At 50.8% G+C, this 20,135-nt stretch overlaps 2 protein-coding genes across 2 annotated transcripts; one reads left to right on the forward strand and one right to left on the reverse strand.

The window, feature by feature from the left end:
• radx (RPA1 related single stranded DNA binding protein) lies at positions 1 to 9,485 on the reverse strand. The gene is made up of 16 exons (XM_060056523.1): positions 8,702 to 9,485; positions 8,434 to 8,605; positions 7,203 to 7,360; positions 6,717 to 6,909; positions 6,187 to 6,295; positions 5,910 to 6,010; positions 5,335 to 5,454; positions 4,794 to 4,886; positions 4,498 to 4,665; positions 3,803 to 4,017; positions 3,305 to 3,465; positions 3,046 to 3,093; positions 2,631 to 2,750; positions 2,192 to 2,478; positions 1,605 to 1,778; positions 1 to 239 (listed from the first exon to the last, which is right to left on the reverse strand). The coding sequence occupies exons 1-16, from the start codon at positions 9,158 to 9,160 to the stop codon at positions 118 to 120; spliced, it is 2,700 nt and encodes an 899-aa protein (XP_059912506.1). The 5' UTR covers positions 9,161 to 9,485; the 3' UTR covers positions 1 to 117.
• Positions 9,486 to 9,706: 221 nt separating this feature from the next.
• LOC132462105 (TBC1 domain family member 8B-like) lies at positions 9,707 to 19,087 on the forward strand. Its single transcript, XM_060057710.1, is given in 13 exon segments — positions 9,707 to 10,178; positions 11,406 to 11,516; positions 12,212 to 12,330; positions 13,354 to 13,579; positions 14,008 to 14,248; positions 15,918 to 16,125; positions 16,557 to 16,724; positions 17,191 to 17,352; positions 17,962 to 18,112; positions 18,722 to 18,779; positions 18,781 to 18,812; positions 18,815 to 18,883; positions 18,886 to 19,087. Coding segments are annotated over 13 exon segments (1,821 nt in total). The 5' UTR covers positions 9,707 to 10,051; the 3' UTR covers positions 19,035 to 19,087.
• Positions 19,088 to 20,135: the final 1,048 nt, after the last annotated feature.

Below are 20,135 nucleotides of genomic sequence, written 5' to 3' on the forward strand. Positions count from 1 at the left end.
TTTAGTTAAAAAACGTTTTAATGTTAAATCAACACGTTAACCTCCTAATGACCAACGAGGGCCCGGTGACGGGGGGCCGGGGGTCCCCGGGCGGGTGGTTCCCTGGGCGACGGCCCCCTAGGTGACCCGGTACACCTTGCTGAGCAGCACCTCCACCCGGTCGCCCCCCAGGTGGCAGAGGTCCAGGACGCACAGCAGGTGGGCCCCCTCCAGCTCCCCGGCCGTCTGGAGGACCTCCTCTGGAAGACACGGCGGAGAGATGCGACCAAATGTAAGGTCGGATAACGAACTGATTTTAGTTTGGAATCCCTCTTTTGCTTTGAAAAACCCGTTTCCAAGATTTGATTGAATCCGTGATCTGAAATCCCACTTGATTACTTTTGAAAAACTGGGCCCTGGAGACCACGGCCGGACCTGAGCCCGTCTGAAGGGAGGCAGTGACCCAGCGCTGTGAACAGAAGGGGTCTCACAGGTTCTGATGCTTCACAATCAGGGCTGGAGCCACCGGGACACAGGTGTGATGTGTTCACACCTGTGTCATGTGCGCGTGATCTCGTCTGCTTTTCTTTAATGGGCTGAGAGTTCTAGGAGAGGGGGGGGGGGGGGGGGCGTGTCATCCCCATGGTTACGACCCAGGGGCCGCCTTGTGATACTATCTTGGCACCGTCGTTGTGAATGAGCTATCAAAGGTTGTGTCAGCGATGTTGGGTGACGTCGCTTCTGTTGGTATTTGAAGCGAGATCCCAAACAAACAGAGCCAGATCGCCCCTCCCTTCCGTGTTTTCGTGCATCCAGTGAGAACTATCATGAACGCAGCGCAAAACTAGCCTGGTCCTACCAGACCATCATACTTCATTTCATTTGTACAGAAGGTCTGGAACTGCCCAAATGACAAACCTTCACTCACTTGGAGGTGGGTTTCTGTTGAAGTTTTAAAATGATTGGATCTGCCCAGTGCCACTCACTTTCTGCCATAACCAATCGCATAGCGTTTGGTCGTGAAGTATGTCATGCGACGGGACCAGCCCGGAAACCACGTTGCGCGCACGCGCAGGCTGTACACAAACAAAACAAGATGAAGCGTGAAGATGTCTCTGAACGATAGCTGCAGGTTTTGTTTATCTAATTTAAGAGTTAAAGGAACTGTACGCAAAGCTTGATCTTGCTCCGGCTTTAATTGATCGATATTCGGCAGCGATCCCACAACAGACCGAATAGCTTCTCTCGTATCCTTCTCCATTGTCTTCCTCTGACTACAACTGAAACCCGTGTGCGACCTCGACGTCATCGTTCTCAGCCGCTCCCTCTGTTCGCTGATTGGACCGCCAAAAATCTGGCTTCGAAGGAAGCCATGAATATACCGTGGACCCAGACTGACTACTGAAGTGAGATGAAAATTGAGCGGAAGTAGGTAGGTGGGCGGTGCCAGGCTAGTCTGGACCCACTCAATTGACTAACGTTAACTCACTTGAAGGCGGGTGTCTGTTGGAGTTTAAAACTATTGGACCTGCCCAGTGCCACTCTGGATCTGCCATAACCAATCGCTAACGTTTGGCCAGGGATCACGTTGCGCGCAGGCTGTAAGAAAACCAGCCCTGGCCTACCTGGGGAGGGGAGGTCGGGGGTCACGGGGTCACCCAGAGGGCACAGGAAGCCGGCGGAGAGGAGGGAGAGCAGGGAGTTCCCGTGGGGGTCCAGCGGGAGCCCCTCGGCCCGGGGGTCTGCTGACGACACCACCGGGCAGAACGCCGCGTCCAGCGCCACCTGCTGGTTGATGCCTGAACAACAACAACAACAACAACAACAACTCAGAGGATCCTTGTTTACTCTCCGGTCATTTAGCAGACGCTTTGAGAACCGAACCCAGATCCCTAGTACGTGGGAAATGAGCCATTTAATGATAGTTCAGTGACAAACGAGGTAAGATGAAAAAACATTAATTCAAACATTAATAGCCTACAAACAAAATAAGATCTGGTACATTTGTATTGCATGGCTCTGGCTTTCTTGCGGTTTATTTATTGGTTGTTTGTTTGCTATGTAAAGCGCTTTGAGTGCCTGAAAAGCGCTATAAAAATACAATGCATTATTATTATTGTTACTATTATTATTATTATGGCTCAACTGTCCTTTGATGTTGAGCTCCTCCGCATCAAGGCGTGACCCCATGAGCCCAAAGTGGGGGTCCTACCTAGTATGGTGGCGTGGTAGTACCCCGGGGGCCGCCCCCCTGGGGCCCCGGCCCCCGGGGGGGCGGCCCGGCCGGGCTGGGGGTCCGGGGGGGTCCAGTGGGAGGAGGGGAGTCCGCTCCAGGCCAGCAGGGCGCTCCTCTCCTCTAGGGAGAACCGGCGGGCCAGGCTGTCCGGCTGAAGCCCCTCCCCACACAGGTGGGTCGACACCTCCCCGCGCTGCCTCGACCAATCACGGCTCTCCCAGCGGAGCGGCGGGCTCTGCTCTGCTGCTGGGGGGGGGCACAGACTTCATTAAAGGGGACGTATCCTACCCCCAGGTGGGAGGGGCATCAGCTTCTGACATCACAGGTGGGCGTGTCCACCTAGAGGTGTGCTGATAGATCAGCCTCCCAGCCTACCCAGTGGACCGTAGCTCAACGCTGCTCAACGTACCGGGGTCAGGGGGGGGGGGGTCCCACCGATCCTTCCTGGCGGGTGCTCCCCACGTCCAGGAGGTCCGAGTCAGACCCTGAGCTGCTGACCTCTGGGGGGTCCGGGCTGACGGGCCCCCCTGCTAGCCTGGGGGGGGGGGGGGGGGGACAGAACCAGGAGAACCCGGACACGTCAACTCACAGCGGGCCTCAGCGGGTTCAAACGGAGGGTAAGGTTTAACATCGTTACGGGTCACCGGAGGGGGGGCAACGCGCCTCCTCTGTTTGATTTGTCATTCTTCGTTCTGGTAATGATAATGTTTGGCTCATGTTTTACGATAATTATTATATTGCCTAAGAATGTTAATTGGTAGGTCCTGGGGTGAAATTAGCTCTGAAGGGGGGGGTGGAGTCACCTGGTTTCATGCGTTAATGTAAATTACCTTTTTGTTCTCATCTTGGCTCGAGTCAAGTAGAAGCGATGGAAACTTCTGAAAACATAAAAATCTATATTATATATATGAAAGTATTATATATTTTTTTATATATATATATAAATACACACATGTATGTCTATATGGATGTATATCTTGTACATTAGGCTATCATTTTTGAGGGGTAATCAATTCGATATTTAAAAACGCACCGAGATTGTACAGAAATTGTGTCTGAATTAATTAAATGTAATTCCACGATGCTCGCCTCTTTTTAGGGGTAGTCCTCCTTGTGATCGACGGGGACGCGACACCAGAGGGCGCTGTTCCACCTCTAGTCCCGTTCTTCGTTTGTCCAACATCGGGATGTTCTGATGCCGATGTCGCTGTTGAAGCTCTTGAAGTTCCCGCTGAAGCCTCACCTGATACCTGCCGGAAGGTACAGGAAGGTAATTCATTATGTATATATAAAAAAACTTGCTCAGAAATGTCTCCCCAACAACGACGTATAAAATGTAACCAATGGAAATTGAACTAGACTCACCCACCCCCTTTTTTTTTTTTTTTTTTTTACCTAGACTAAGTTGAATAAATAAATACAAAATAATGCATTATGTTAACAATACGTAATAGCCTTATTGATGCAGAACTTTTTTGTGCGCAGCGCAGGCTAAGCTTTGGTTGCTTCAGCCTCACTTGGCAGCATTTAGCCGCTATGGATAAGAATGACTACGGTGAGTAAAATGTAAACTAGTGTTCTGTTCACCTCTCCCCCGCTGGGCTCCGAGGGGTCGGTGTTCGGCTCCGAAGGGTCGGGGTTCGGCTCCGAAGGGTCGGTGTTCGGCTCCGAAGGGTCGGGGTGCAGCCGGACGTATCGCACGGCCGTGATGAGCCCCTGGACAGCGAGCCGCTTGTGCTCCCGGTAGCGGAGGGACTCTAGCGCCCCCTTCAGGTCGCTCGCCGCCACCAGCACCACCGGAACTGGACCAGTAAGAACGTGCAGATTTATTTACATTTACCTCAGCTTTACTTCCACTGTTCATTTCCAAATAACCTCATAGAGCTAAGATATAACAACAGCATAACTCTGCTCTGGGATCAATCAAAACGTCCGAAACCAGAAAGAAACTAGATGAACATTTGGCTACTTCCAATTTCTAGATATAATCCCCTAAAGGAATAATTGAAATAAAAAATTTAATTTGATAAAAGATCAAAAGTATTTCAAAATTCCAGAATTCCATAGTCCCTCCAGAAGGTTCTAGTGCCCCCAGAAGGTTCTAGTCCCTCCAGAAGGGTCTACTCCTTCCAGAAGGTTCTAGTCCCTCCAGAAGGTTCTACTCCTTCCAGAAGGTTCTAGTCCCTCCAGAAGGTTCTAGTCCCTCCAGAAGGTCCTTGTCCGTTCCAGAAGGTCCTAGTCCCTTCCAGAAGGTTCGAGTCCCTCCAGAAGCTTCCCCTCACCGGAGCCGTTGTGCAGGGGCTGTGTGAAGACGGGCGGGGCCGGGGGGTAGCAGTAGTGGCCCCCCACAAGGGTCTTGTCCAGAACCGCTCCGTCCTTCAGGGTCTTGGTCCACCTGATGAACTCCTTCACCCGGGGGTCAGACACGTACGGCTGTCCTCGGTGGTGGCCTGGCAGAGTCAGAACCACAGAGAGTTATCAGGTATAAATATTACACATTTATAATAATATATCCTTTCTCCCTGGCTGTGGGCTCCTTCAACCTGATGATTGATTGGTTGATTGATTGATTGATTACCTGTGATGAAGATTTGCGTCTCACAGCTGGAGGTGAGGAAGGGAGCCGACGCCCCCGGACACACCCTCATCTGGGTGCACACCAGGTAGGTCACTGACGGAAGCACACGCCGTTCAACACCAACTTTATTAGTCAAGAGCTTCGTACAGTGGAAGAGCAGTTGGCAAGTAGCCAAGCGGGCATGTATATTATTTTACGTATATTATACATAAATCGTCCTGCATTGAGTTAGAGGACAAGAGGTTTTAAACAATCAACATGAATTAATCGTGACAAAAATATGAATGTAGAACGTTGTATATATATGTACCGTATATATATAAAAAGTATTTATCAGTATGCAGTATGTCGAGTCTAAAAGTTAAGAGTACTAAATCAGTATGCAGTGTGTACAGTAGGAGCATGAAGAGTACACATCAGTATGCAGTATGTATGTACAGTATATACATAAGGAGTGCTAATCAGTAATCCACCAGGACTAGGTGATGCTGTGTTTGATCCCGTCACTGTGATCCAGACTAATAAAGTTGTGTGGACTCACTGGGGCAGATGGCGTGGAAGACATCGGGCTGGGAGCAGGAGAAGATCTCCAGGATGAACGGCCGCTGAGAGGAGCCGTCCAGCGCGTGGACCCAGCGGTACGTCCAGAACTTCTCGGGCCCTGAGACGGAACACACAATCTGGGTCACTAGTACTAGCGGTCGGGTTAGCCAAAGCTTTGACCCTAACGGATCTACAGGGGATCGAGCTACGGGACATTGACATTAACATCTGGGGCATTTAGCAGACGCTTTTATCCAAAGTCGACTTACAATGAGTACATTTGTCAGAAGAAAGAGAAACAACAATATATCTCTGTCGGTACAGTAAGGATGCTCATAGTGCCAAGCATTAACAATCGCTAGGTTAACCCATTCCCCGTTTACACCAAAGATAGCTAGGATAAGATGCTAGGACACTGAGTAGCAGGTAGGAGTTAGGGCTCAGCTTAGATAGGCTGAGGACATTGGGGATCGAACCCAGAACCTTGAGCGGGCAACAACAGGATCACAAACAGCCAGGTAGGAAGTCATACTAGAGACCGGATTGAACTCCTTCAAAAGGGGCGGGGCCTACCCTTGTCACCCTGGCATCTGATTCGTTGGACGCGGCCGACGAACGTCACCAGACCGATGACATCACAGGCCGTGTTGGGGGCCAGGTTCTCCAACTCGGACCTACGGGAAGACACGCGGGTCAGAGCGGCTTCTGGAACGTTCTCCTGGAGCCGGAAGTTCCCCCTGGAACACTAGAAGCCCCGGGAAGAAGACTTCACATGGCCTTCCGGTCCCCCCCTGAGGGACGTGTCCCTGGAGGTCGGAGGTCGGAGGTCGCGGAGGAGTGAGGTCGGTACCTGCAGGTGAACCTGTAGGCCACGTCCGGCAGCCCCCACTGGACCGGGAGGTTCTTCTGAGGAACCACGGAGAGAACCGGGGCCGTGCTGCGGCGGTTCAGGGAGATCTCTGAGGAGGAAGAGGAGGAAGAGGGGGCCACTCACCATCCAGATCGTTTTACGAGCACCTATCACACATTCATAACCGTCTCGTTCTCAACCACTTCGTCTGTGTTGGCTTCCGGCAACCATCACGTGTCTCTCCGTCCAGGTCAATACCCGTGTTCGAAATTGATTCAACCAAAGCTTGACAAGCATTTATTTAAATGAGAGAGCCTGTTTCAGGACGATTCGGTGGAAGCTGCTCTCCCATCGAGTGTTTGGGATTTCATTCCAACTCTACATCTCAAAACAAAGTGAGGGCTTCATCCAGGAACCTCCGCCCAACCCAGAGAACCCCAAGGTGACACCAGGGACCAGGAAACTGTGGAACACCACCTAACACCACCTGACACACAACACCCCCCCCCCCCCCCCCCCCCCCCACGCACCTTTTGACCTGAACACCCTGAGGCAGTGGTGCTCCATCTGGGGGCGGGACCTGTTGGCGTAGCTGTCCTTGACGGTGTACTTGTGGATGTAGAGGACGGCTCCCACGTGGAGGCTGTGGTACCAGTCCAGACACAGCTCGCTCCACAGCACCAGCGACATGGCCCCGCTCTGGTCCGCCACCTCCAGGTACGCCTGGACACAAGGGGGGGCAGCGCTGGCTGTAGCGGCCGGGCGTTCAAACGTAGGCGCCAGGGGCTAACCGCGGGAGGAGACGCTTGTGACGCACGTTGGTAAAATAATTCAGTTCCACTTCTTGGATGCGTTTGATCCTTTATTCTTTCTCTTCGTAAACACGTTAGAATACAAACTGTTGCCAGTGACCGAATATTGAATTGTGGTGTGTTAAAGTGTGGTAAGTGCAATCATGTGCGGTAAAGAAGAGTCAAATCGATGAGGCCTGGGCTCCATTACCGGCAGACACTCACGTGGTAGGGGTAGTCCGCCTTCTTCTTCGCGTCGACGATGTCACACTTCCCGTAGTACCGCAGCCTGGACTTATGGATGACCCTGACCAGGAGGGGCGGGCCTCCCCGCGCGTAGCCCAGCGACGACTCCAGGTCGCACAGCAACGTGACGCTAGACACTAGGGGGCACGGGGGCAGCCGGTCAGCAGGGGGCGCTGGGACGTTCGGAACGGCCGTCAGGTTAGAAACATGACAGCAATAACATAACTCTATTATGGAGATCAGCTCGGATAACACTGACCATCGTTATCTAAAGAGACTAACAGGTAACTCTGTGATAGAGCTCATTAAGGAGCAGCTAGGGGTTAGACAGTACAGAGACAGGTCATTAAGGAGCAGGTAGGGGTTAGACAGTACAGAGACAGGTCATTAAGGAGCAGCTAGGGGTTAGACAGTACAGAGACAGGTCATTAAGGAGCAGGTAGGGGTTAGACAGTACAGAGACAGGTCATTAAGGAGCAGGTAGGGGTTAGACCAGGGGTCTCAAACTCGCGGCCCGGGGGCCAATTGAGGCCCGCGGGATGATATTTTGTGGCCCCCTACCTGACATCAAAGTTTAGTGTTAGTGCGGCCCGCGCGTTGTTGTCAAACGCACATTTTTGCTGAGTCGCTTGCCACGCTTTTTTATCACTTGTGATAGGGTGACCAGATGTCCCGGTTTTGCCGGGACAGTCCCAATTTTGAGTTGCATGTCCTGAGTCCCGACAAAAGCCAAAGGACGCTAAAATGTCCCGTTTCCACCAACCACTATGAAATGTCCCCTGTTGTCAGCGATTACATAGCCAACGTGATCTAATCATAGACTTTTTTTTGTGGAATACTTTTTGTGGCCCAGCCTGACCCAGACTCTACCTCCAGCGGCCCCCAGGTAAGTTGAGTTTGTGACCCCTGGGTTAGACAGTACAGAGACAGGTCATTAAGGAGCAGGTAGGGGTTAGACAGTACAGAGACAGGTCATTAAGGAGCAGGTAGGGGTTGGACAGTACAGAGACAGGTCATTAAGGAGCAGGTAGGGGTTAGACAGTACAGAGACAGGTCATTAAGGAGCAGGTAGGGGTTGGACAGTACAGAGACAGGTCATTAAGGAGCAGGTAGGGGTTAGACGGTACAGAGACAGGTCATTAGGGAGCAGGTAGGGGTTAGGGGTCCTTTCGGGGTTTGAACCCAGACCCTTTATGGTGCATCATCTCACCGTCCAGAACCAGGTCAGGCGTGGTGCGCGGGGGAAACCACTGCTCTCCTTCTGGGTCTTCGTTGTTCCAGAGAGGGAGGTAATGTTTGCTGCTCGTCTTGAGAGGAAAGTCATCTCGCACCCCGACGTTCTCCATGCCATGCTTGGTCAGCACCGACAGACAACCCAGGTCCTTTCATACGGAGTGCATTGAGTGCAAACATTACTTCTAAAACGCCGCAAACGTCAATGAGGTCGCAATAGTGCCACTGAATCCCTCCCATAATACCTTGAGGCCGTCCAGAAGCGGACTCCTCCTCGCCCCTTCATCGCATTGGACCTTCTCGATGCAGATGTGGCCCTGGCCCAGCCGCTGCTCGTTGTACACGAAGGAGCAGCCGGTGATGCGGATCTGCACCCCGGGGCGTAGGGTGTTGCTGTGGACCAGCCGGTTCAGACTGCGGTGGAGGACGCCTCTGGTCCTCCGCACGCCGTCCGTCACCGTCACGTCGTAGGTGTAGCTGTCATGTGGATCGTGGGGCTGATCACTGCAGAAAACCTTCTCCGATAGATACCTCTGGACGGAGATAACGGCCACGGGCACCCCGTCGTCCACCGTGACTTTCAGAGACCGAGAGGAGAATAGTTGTTCTAAAGTCGTTTCTGGGGCAGGAAAGTCACTCACTCTGTTGTTATTGTTTATGTTAGTACTGAGTGATGACGCAGCGCCAGCCGGGGCGCTCTCCATCACAGACCACCTACACGCTAATGTTTTAAGATTTAATATCGCTATAATTCTTCTTTCTTATCGATTTTTACAAACCTGCGGATGGTTTGTTTACAAACCCAGGAAGTATTAACGGTAGCTCCCCGCCGACGTCACGCTAACCTAACGAACCGTTTTCTCCCCGACTTCCAATTTTTTATTTATTATGTTTCGCCTTAGTTTCGTCTAACAGATACATTAAATCCATTCATTTTCTTAGGTCGTACGTCGGTTTCTTTTAATTCCCGCCGCATCTTACGGAGGCGTTTGAATCGTTCTGTAACACATCGCGATATTACATAGCTCCTTCCTCCTCGTCATATGACTATACAGATTTTCTTTTGCAATTTTTCCATAAACTTATTGGAAAAAATACTTGAATTCGCCATCCATTGGCATCTAATTTCCCAGTAAATGTGTATATTTTTATTTTCATCGTATTAATTGATATAATATTTATTATTATCTCCTCTGTTTCTCAGTATCACTTTAATAAAGCTTCCATTTGTATGACGCTCTTCATATCCTGGTTGTGATACATCTTCCTAAAACAGAAAATACAACACGCAATTTGTAAACAGACCGTTTATTTTCCTGCATAAACTACAACCACAAAAGAAGCACACGATTCAACCGGCTGAAAAAATATATGAAACGACAAACGCCAGGAATACACACAGACACTGCTCAAAACAAACTACAAGTCCCATGGTTCCGCGCGGCATCGCTGTTATTTGGCTTCATGTCTTGTAGACGTGGGCAGCAGGGAGGGACTCGAACAAACAAACCTCCAGAACACCAACATATATAAATATATATCTCCTGACATGCGGAGGGGATCTGAAGGATAACTCCTCTCACCAGACCCCCAACATGTGGTTGAAGCCGGAGGAGATCCTGCTGAAGAACGCCTTTAAACTCTGGGTCACTGAGAATGACAATGATTATTTCGTGCTGCAGAGGAGACGGGGCTACGGGGAAGGGGCAGGCGGGCTGACAGGTAACATCACCGTAGTTTGAGTAATAACGGTCTGGTGTCGGTGATTAAAGGCTTATTTCAGACATCACGGTGATTAACATTGAATCTCAGACGCAGTAACTGCTCCATGGAAACCTCTAGGTATTGTAGAAACTAACGGCAAGGGTAGAGGAGAGTAAAATGCGTATGGCAACAGGTATATATAATGTATATATATAAATATATATCACAATGCATAGCTCCTATGCTTCACTAGTTGCTTATTGTGTTGTGTGAGTACCAGCTCTCCCTCTTTCTGCTACGTCTCCTATGTCTCCTCTCGCTTTTTTTCCACGTCTGCTTAGTTGATGGTTTGTATGCATGAGGATGTTGACTTAACCCGCAAGTCTGAGCAGTCAGATTTAACCTAATATTAATTTTTTTTTTTTTCAACCACATTTCCTTCCCCATTACTGAACTCTAGATCAACAAACACAGCTGTGCTTTCACATCTGGCTCCCAAAACGTTTGTATTATCACCACTCAGTGGTTCATGGAGCTATGTCTACACACATTACATTAACACATGATTACATAGAGGAAATCCTCCTCTATGGAGCTGACAGCTTGAAGGAGGTTGTTCTGTAACTAAACTAGACATCTTCGTCATCCCCACCACCATCACCCTCACTTCACTTTTCTCGCGTTAATGGGTGTTAATGAGAGGGGTTTAGACTGACAAACAATCACGCTCTCTAATGATAGTGTGGACTAAATACCAGCTGACACTGTGCGAGCATGCTGAAGCTCTCTCTCTCTCTCTCTCTCTCTCTCTCTCTCTCTCTCTCTCTCTCTCTCTCTCTCTCTCTCTCACACATGTCGTATATCTGCTCTAGTGACGTGGTAAACACCTGTCTTCTTCACTGTTGTACGAACTCAGTGGTAAAGACGACAGTTAAAGCACAGTGGTCGACTGAGATGTTGAGTAGGCCTGTGAAACATACTTAGACTGAGCTGAAGCCGCGTTTCAGAGAGAAACAGGCCTCAGCATCGACCTTGTTAATAATTCATCGAGGACATATTACAGATAAGTCATGGAGCCCTCTCGTTGTCAGTAGTGGGCAGGAGCAGGGATTGCGGTTAGATTCATGGCAGTATTCATTATGTTAAGCGCATGTAAGGCTGATCTCTGCGTGTTGTCGAGGCTTTCACGTGGGCGGTCGAACTCTGCCGGTCGGATCGTCGGTTGAGAGTAAAGTGTTGTTCCAGGTCTGCTGGTGGGAACCCTGGACACGGTCATGGACTCCACATCCAAGGTGGCTCCGTTCCGCATCTTACACCTCACCCCCGACTCTCAGGTCTACTGGTCCATCGCGTGCGGTACGTGTCCCCAGCAGCAGCCGAAGGGCCCCGATTGGTCCCCCAGGTGGGATGTGGTGGCATCACAGGTCGGTGCGTCCACCCCAGATGCATGATGGGATAGATCAGCGCTACTGTGTTGCTGGTGGAGTCCACTGGGTCGGCTGGTAGGCGGATCATCACACATCTGGGTGGACACTCCTACTTGTGATGTCACTAATGGGTCGATTTCTAAAGGGCTTGTAATTAACATTAACATCACAGCTAGGGGGAGAGCCAATAGGGGCTCTTAAAATATGTTATTGTAATGTTCTTAATGCCTTCATTTGATCTACAATGACGAAGTCTTCAGTTTATAAATTGATATTACACGATTATATAAAGTTCAGTTTATATAGTGATACACGATGACATAGAGTTCAGTTTATGAGGTGATAGAACAGGATTACATCGAGATGAATTTATAAAGTGATATAACATGATGACATAGAGCACATTATAAGAGTTGCAGCATACATTTATAGCGTTAAGTTCAAATAGTGTTGATACATAATTATGTAGTTAAGTAATATAGGGTTGATGCATGGTTATATAGAGTTTGTATATTGTTAGTACCTAGTCGTGAGTAATTAGTGATTATAGAGTTGGTTTGTGTAGTGTTAGTAGTGAGTAACTGGTGAATACTGAGTTTGTGCGTACGTTGTTCCCTGGGTCAGGTGGCACCAAGGAGGAGATTGTGAAGCACTGGGATTGGCTGCAGCAGAACATCATGAGGACTCTGGCCGTGTTCGACTCCAGCGATGACATCACCAGCTTCGTCCAGGGAAAGATCAGGGTATGAAATGTCCTCCATGTTGCTGGTGTACCCTTGTTGTTATACAGCGTCATGGTATCACAGGTCCCTGGTCCTGGTTCAAACACACACAGCAGATGGCTCATGTGGAGCTCTGACTGACTGCATCCAACTCAGCTGAGAAATGCTCGTGTTTGAATCTGAAACAACAATCATCCACTTCAAATGCATCTCACACAACAAGTCCATGAAGAGATGCTTGTTGGATTGCTTTTGACTTTTAGAAGACCTTCTCCTCTTCCCTAAAGCATCATTCATCATCACAACTCAATCTGTCTCAGTCTCTCTCTCTCTCTCTCTCTCTCTCTCTCTCTTGCTCTCTCTCTGTCTGGCTCACTGTCTCTTTCTCTGTCGCTCTCTGTCTCATTTGTCTCTGGCTGTCTGACTCTCTGTCTCTCTGTCATCTCTGTCTGTCTCTGTCTGGCTCGCTGTCACTGTCTCTGTCTGTGAGAGGCAGAGGGTGTGCGAGGCAGTGAGTGTGAGAGGCAGAGAGTGAGAGGGGCAGAGAGTGAGAGGGGCAGAGAGTGAGAGAGGCAGAGAGTGTGAGAGGCAGAGAGTGTGCGAGGCAGAGAGTGTGAGAGGCAGAGAGTGTGAGAGGCAGAGAGTGTGAGAGGCAGAGAGTGTGAGAGGCAGAGAGTGTGAGAGGCAGAGAGTGTGAGGGGCAGAGAGTGAGGGGCAGAGAGTGAGGGATGCAGAGTGAGAGAGAGGCAGAGTGAGATAGAGGCAGAGGGGGAGAGAGGCAGAGTGTGAGAGGCAGAGTGTGTGAGAGGCAGAGTGAGGGGCAGAGTGTGAGAGAGGCAGAGAGTGAGGGAGGCAGAGAGTGTGCGAGGCAGTGAGTGTGAGAGGCAGTGAGTGTGAGAGGCAGTGAGTGTGAGAGAGGCAGAGTGTGAGAGAGGCAGAGTGTGAGAGAGGCAGAGTGAGTGAGAGGCCGAGTGAGAACGCGTGTGATTGGCCCCAGGTCCAGTGCCTCATCACCCCGGCTGTGTGCGCCCCCCCCCCCCGCAGGGTCTGATCGCCGAGGAGGGCAAGAGCTCTATGGTGCAGGAGGAGGACCCCGAGAGGTTCAGGGAGGCCCTGCTCCGGTTCCACAAGTGGTTCGAGCTGCCGGCCAAGGAGAAGCTGGTCACCTACTACTCCTGCAGCTACTGGAGGGGCCGCGTGCCCTGCCAGGGCTGGCTCTACCTCAGCACCAACTTCCTCTGCTTCTACTCCTACCTGCTGGGCGCCGAAGGTAACGCCCACACCTGCTCACAGAGGATGGAGGAGTAGTGTTCCAGTACTGTAGCCTACACCTTCTCTCACAGATGATGGAGGAGTTGTGTTCCAGTACTGTAGCCTACACCTTCTCTCACAGGGGATGGAGGAGTAGTGTTCCAGTACTGTAGCCTACACCTTCTCTCACAGATGATGGAGGACTAGTGGTTCAGTACTGTGGCCTACACCTTCTCTCACAGATGATGGTCATGATGTAGACTGAAGACCTAAAGTTCAGTCCCAGTAGGGCTCCTCCTCCCTGGTGAGAGGGGGTCCGCTGAAGACACACAGCTATTCATAGATAGACTCATAATTAGACAGATGGGGAGATAGATGGATGGGTGGACAGATGTATTGATAGACAGCTGGGTGATGATGTCTCCTCCCTGGTGTTGTGGGCTCCAGTGAAGCTGGTGATCTCCTGGGATGAGATCTGGCGCCTGGAGAAGACGTCGAACGTGATCCTGACGGAGAGCATCCACGTGCAGGCGCACGGCGAGAACCACTACTTCTCCATGTTCCTGCACCTCCACGAGACCTTCCTGCTCATGGAGCAGCTGGCCGACTACTCCGTCAAGAGGCTCTTCGACAAGGAGTCGTTCAACCGCGAGCCCAGCCTCTGCGACCCCCTGCAGATCACTAAGAGGTGGGCGGCACTGCAGCTGGACTCAGGGTCCGGGTCCACACGGAGAACACACTGAACTAAGGCTCGGTTTAGTTGGATGACGAGCACATGGTTTCATGGTCTTTGATACGAGAAACAAGAGCACACCCGAAGATGTAAATACAGATTGGTTTAGATATGTTTTTTTAAATACAAAATCGAACAACTTGCAAACTCACTTGATGAAGTAGTTCCACAGACGGACTCCGATTCAGCAACCCTGTCTATACTCAGACCTAGAGGTATCTGTCTCGACTCAGGCCACCTAGCTGCAGCTGGGGGGTCCAGCAGTAGACCTGTCTAGACTTGTTTGGATCACAGTCCGTAACCCCGAGCTAACTAGTGTGGTGTGATGCGCTCACGATATCTGGGATGTTAAAGTCTCAGACAGATGTTGATTTCAGATTCAGCTTTATTGGCCAGGTTTGCGAACAAACGAGGAATTGGACTTCGGTCCCTTAGAACGTATTTGGGCGAAATAATGTGTAAATGAACAAAGACTTAAGAATTTGGGGTTGCATTAATTTGTTATACCTGAATATGGGGTGCCAGGTCTGAAAGGTTGGGACCGACCGACTGGGTTTGGGTGTGGTGCTGATAGAAAGGGATACTGCTTGTAATCCTGTCTCCTCTAATACACTCCATGGCTGTGCGACGGCTTATACAAACCACAATGCCCTGGAGGAGGATTGATTCTAATTTATTTCAGTTAAACTCTTTGTGATGCAGGAATTTGTACGCTTTTGATTATGAGTTGACGTCTGTGGGGCTTTACAGAAGATGAGCATGAGGTTACAGGATGTTATAGATTGGTAAGTAGGTCTTCCCTGGTCCCTGGTGGATCGGCAGTGTTTGTGTTACGCATCATTATGCTGCTCAGACCGCCCGTAGCAACACGGCACCCAGAGTGAAAGTGTCCTTGTTTTCCCAAACAGGGTCCAGCTAGGTGCATATTCCCAGTGGTGAGCTCTGGGCATTCTCCGCCACACGCGGAAACAGCACTTGTTCCAGTTACTCCACTCAGGAACACTATTCTTAGCTACGCTGTGTGAGCTGTACATTGTCCTGCACTCCTAAAGGTTTTAAAGTCAGGCTGGGCATTATTACTCACCTCCGCTTGCCGTGTTATAAATGTAGGTCACCTCCGCTCACGTTATTATAATGAAGAGAAGAGAAAATATTAGGCACCTTCCCTCACAGTATTATTCTGTAGAGGAGGTCTCTGAGTCCACAGTATTATAAAGTAATCTTACATCCTTTGCATTAATATAGTATTGAATCCTTTGCCCTGACATTATTAGAATCGGAAGAAGACGCTGATCAGTGGCTTACTGTCACGGTATTAGTAGAGAATATAACAACCACGTTGATGTCACCTGCCCTCACTGTCGAATGTCACCGCCGCTCACATAGAATCATTCGTCCGTCACCTACCCTCGCAGCATTTGAATGAGGAGGACATCACCTCCACTCACATCATAGTGTAGAGTCACTCATCCGTCACCTACCCTCGTACCAAACAGAGGTCATCCCCATCACTGAGTCTGGGGCTGACCTTTGAGCCTTAACTCTGGGTCTGGCGCTGACCTCTGACCTCGGAGGCTGACCTCTGGGTCTGGGTCTGACCCCCTGCGTCTCCCCTCTCCTCCAGAGGTCTGGAGACCCACGCCAGGAGCGAGCAGTTCCGGATGTTCTTCCGCCTCCCCCGGGAGGAGAACCTCCTGGAGGTCCACGAGAGCTTCCTGTGGGTGCCCTTCAGCCACTTCAACGCCCTGGGGAAGATCTGCCTTTCGGAGAGCTACCTCTGCTTCGCCAGCCAGGACGGCACCCAGTGCCACGTCATCATCCCCATCCGCGAGGTGAGGGCCCGCCCGGGGGACCCTGGGCCCAGAGGGCGTCCGCTCGGGGGGGGTTCTGTGAGCTGGCGTACCGACCAAGCGTATGACGACAGTGATGTCATTAAAGCAGTGGAGTGGAAAGGGGTTCAAGGTTTATTGAAACCGACATGAACCTTTGAGACGGTTAATGCTCACATTATAACTCTGCTACTAACAGTTGTTTTATTATCATTTTTGCCTTTTATTTAAACTGGTAAGTCGTAGAGGTATAGTAACTTCTATTTAATTGATTTTTATTCAATATTTCATACTTTATTTAAGGACCTTTCAGGAGGTCAGTGTAACAGAGGAAGTGATGTTGGCTCCAGGCGGTCAGTGTTACGGGGCTGATGCCTGTTCCAGGGGGTCAGTGTTCCAGGCGGTCAGTGTAACGGGGGTGATGTCTGTTCCAGGTGGTCAGCGTGGAGAAGCCCGACTCCAGCAGCCGGTCGCTGACGGTGTGCGTGCGGGGCAAGCGGGCGCTCCGCTTCTCGGAGGTGCGGTACTACGAACGCCTGGCCGGGACCATCCGGAGCCGCTGCGGCATCGCCAGCAGCCCGCAGCACTCGGCCTCCACCGAGGTACGCTCCGTTAGGAGTCGGTTGGTGAGAGAGAGAGAGAGAGAGAGAGAGAGAGAGAGAGAGAGAGGAGAGAGAGAGAGAGAGAGAGAGAGAGAGAGAGAGAGAGAGAGAGAGAGAGAGAGAGAGAGAGAGAGAGAGAGAGAGAGAGAGAGATCTCTCTCTCTCTTGAGTGTCCAACTGCCTTCACATGTAACGGTCCAGAACGTGATCGTAAACAATCCGATCTACATTTAAATGTATATACATGTATATTAGGTATAAAGCAGACAGTCAACTTTGGAGTAGCTACACAATGTTTGACAGGGCTGCAGTACCAAGTTAAACAAATAATTGGACAGATCGCAAAGTAAACGTAGGAACAGGAACGGTACGTGTCTGGAAGTGGTAGAAGAGGTTAAGCAAACAGAAAGGTTCCGCCCATCAACAGGTTCAGGGCGTGTGTGTCTCATACCCCGGCCCTCCCCAGACCATCAAGGGGGAGTGCCAGACGCTGATCAACCACTTCGAGGACAACCCCGACGACGTGACGCTGATGGTGGGCCAGAGGGACAGCAGCAAGGCCGTGAGCACGGAGGCCCTCATGACCGTCTTCCACCCGCAGGACGTGGAGAACCTGGACCCCAAGATGGTGAGCATGGAGACACTAGACCCGGGGCTCATGACCCCCGCCTGCTGGGCCGACTGAGGGCCGGGGGGGCACCTCATGAATGAGGGGGGGTGGTGAGGAGGTTCACATGTATCTACGTCTGTTCACCATCTCTACGTTATAAAGATGACCTTTTTGGGAGACTTTTGTGCGGACGATGCTTTGAATCACTAATGCATTTTTTTAATTTTTAATTTCTCCTTGATTGAGCCAGGAAGATCCCGTTGAGATGCGAGGTCTCTTCTTCAGGGAGTCCTGCTGAAGACGCAGCACAAAGTTACACAAAAAAAAAGAAATGTTTCATGTAACAAACGATTTCACATGATGGAACGCATGCAATACATAAATAGTACAACTACAAAACTCCATGAAAGCTACGCGAATGAAAATAAGTTGGGAAATGCAAGTACGAGTGTAAAGACCTGTGTAAAGTGTAAAGTGTAAAGACGCCTGTGTCTTCTCTGTTCCCTGATATAGACAGAAGTTAATCTCTGTCCTCCTTCTAAAAGAGAAGTGACTCCGTCTTCAAGGGAGGTTCATTCCTCGATGTTCTCCCGTTAACGGGGTCATACTTTGTGTGTTCTTCTCCAGCTGAAGGAGAAGATGAAGGAGCAGTCGTGGAACATCCACTTCACAGAGTACGGTCGAGGAACCAGCATGTTCTTCACCAAGAAGACCCGGGACCTGATCGTCCGCGGCGTTCCCGAGGCGCTCCGAGGAGAGCTGTGGATGTTGTTCTCAGGTGAGCCTCCTCCACCTATCGCTCCTCCTCTCCACCTCCTCCACCTTTTACACCTCTTAATTATCCTCTCCACGTCCTCAACCTCCTCCACCTCCTCCACCTATTACTCCTCCTCCACCTTCTCCTCCTCTTACTCATTCTCCATCTCCTCCACCTCTTACTCCTCCTCCAACTTCTCCTCCCCCTCTTAATCCTCCTTCATGTCCTCCACCTACTCCTCCATGTCCTCCCATCTTCTCTACCTCTTACTCCTCCTCCACCTCCTCCACCCTCTCCTCCTCCCCTTGCTCTATCTACTGCTACTCCTGAACCTCTCCATGTTGGAACCTCTGATTCTCAGACAGGAGTCATCGTTGGTGAACAAAGCAGCACGAGAGTACAAATCATTCAGATCTCAACTCTTCTCTTAATCCGGCGCTGTAGAAATATGTTCACATTGTAAAGAAGAAAGAGTAACCGATTTTATGAGTCATGCGGTGGTTTTATTAGATTCTTTAGACTGACCTGAAGTGTAAGAAATGGTAGTTTAATATTTGAATGATGAAATGAGAAGCTGGAGCTGGGCTCTGACTGATCGGGAGGGTGGTTGTGCGGTTGTGTGGTCCGTAGGGGCGGTGAACGACATGGCCACCCACCCCGGCTACTACACGGAGCTGTGGAGCACTCCCTGGCACCTCCACCCTGGCCACGGACGAGATCGAGAGGACCTCCACCGCTCGCTGCCCGAGCACCCCGCCTTCCAGAGCGACACGGGCATCTCCGCCCTGCGCAGGTGCTCACCGCCTACGCCTCCAGGAACCCCAAGATCGGCTACTGCCAGGTGAGCTCTATGTGGGCGTGTCTCTACTGCCAGGTGAGCTCTATGTGGGCGTGTCTCTACTGCCAGGTGAGCTCTATGTGGCGTGTCACTACTGCCAGGTGAGCTCTATGTGGGCGTGTCTCTACTGCCAGGTGAGCTCTATGGGGGCGTGTCCCTACTGCCAGGTGAGTTCTATGTGGGCGTGTCTCTCTGCCAGGTGAGCTCTATGTGGGCGTGTCTCTGCTGCTAGGTGAGCTCTATGTGGGCGTGTCTCTAACGCCAGGTGAGCTCTATGTGGGCGTGTCTCTAACGCCAGGTGAGCTCTATGTGGGCGTGTCTCTGCTGCCAGGTGAGCTCTATGTGGGCGTGTCTCTACTGCCAGGTGAGCTCTATGTGGGCGTGTCTCTAACGCCAGGTGAGCTCTATGTGGGCGTGTCTCTACTGCCAGGTGAGAGCTGGGGCCCGGAACATGTTAGAGAGATTTGGGCATGTCTCTAATGCCAGGTGAGCCCAGGTGAGCTCTGGTGTGTCTCTAATGCCAAGTGAGAGCTGACTTGTCTCTACTGCCAGGTGAGCTCTATGTGGGCGTGCCACTAACGCCAGGTGAGCCCAGGTGAGAGCTGGTGTGTCTCTACTGCCAGGTGAGCTCTATGTGGGCGTGCCACTAACGCCAGGTGAGCCCAGGTGAGAGCTGGTGTGTCTCTACTGCCAGGTGAGCTTTATGTGGGCGTGTCTCTAACGCCAGGTGAGCCCAGGTGAGCTCTGGTGTGTCTCTACTGCCAGGTGAGCTCTATGTGGGCGTGTCTCTAACGCCAGGTGAGCCCAGGTGAGAGCTGGTGTGTCTCTACTGCCAGGTGAGCTCTATGTGGGCGTGTCTCTAACGCCAGGTGAGCCCAGGTGAGAGCTGGTGTGTCTCTACTGCCAGGTGAGCTCTGGGGGCTGGAAAATGTTTGGAGAATAGTCTGAAGCAACGGTACTCAAGATAGAGAAGGAATGGAATCCAATCCAACCAGTGCGGCCTGTTTCGCTAGTTTCTCTAGTTTCTATGATTAAATTTGTTAATCGTAAGAAACATGTGATGCACTCAAGTAAGGCTCCAAAAAAAGTAGCCAGTCTAGTTTTTCTAGAGTTTAACCTAAGTGTTAAGTCATCATCCTCATCATTGTCATCGATGAGTGTTGTTCATTTGAGATTTCTGAAATCCTACATATTTTTCTGTCTGTC

Source organism: Gadus macrocephalus, chromosome 7 (assembly GCF_031168955.1).
Source record: "Gadus macrocephalus chromosome 7, ASM3116895v1".
Taxonomy (NCBI): domain Eukaryota; kingdom Metazoa; phylum Chordata; class Actinopteri; order Gadiformes; family Gadidae; genus Gadus; species Gadus macrocephalus.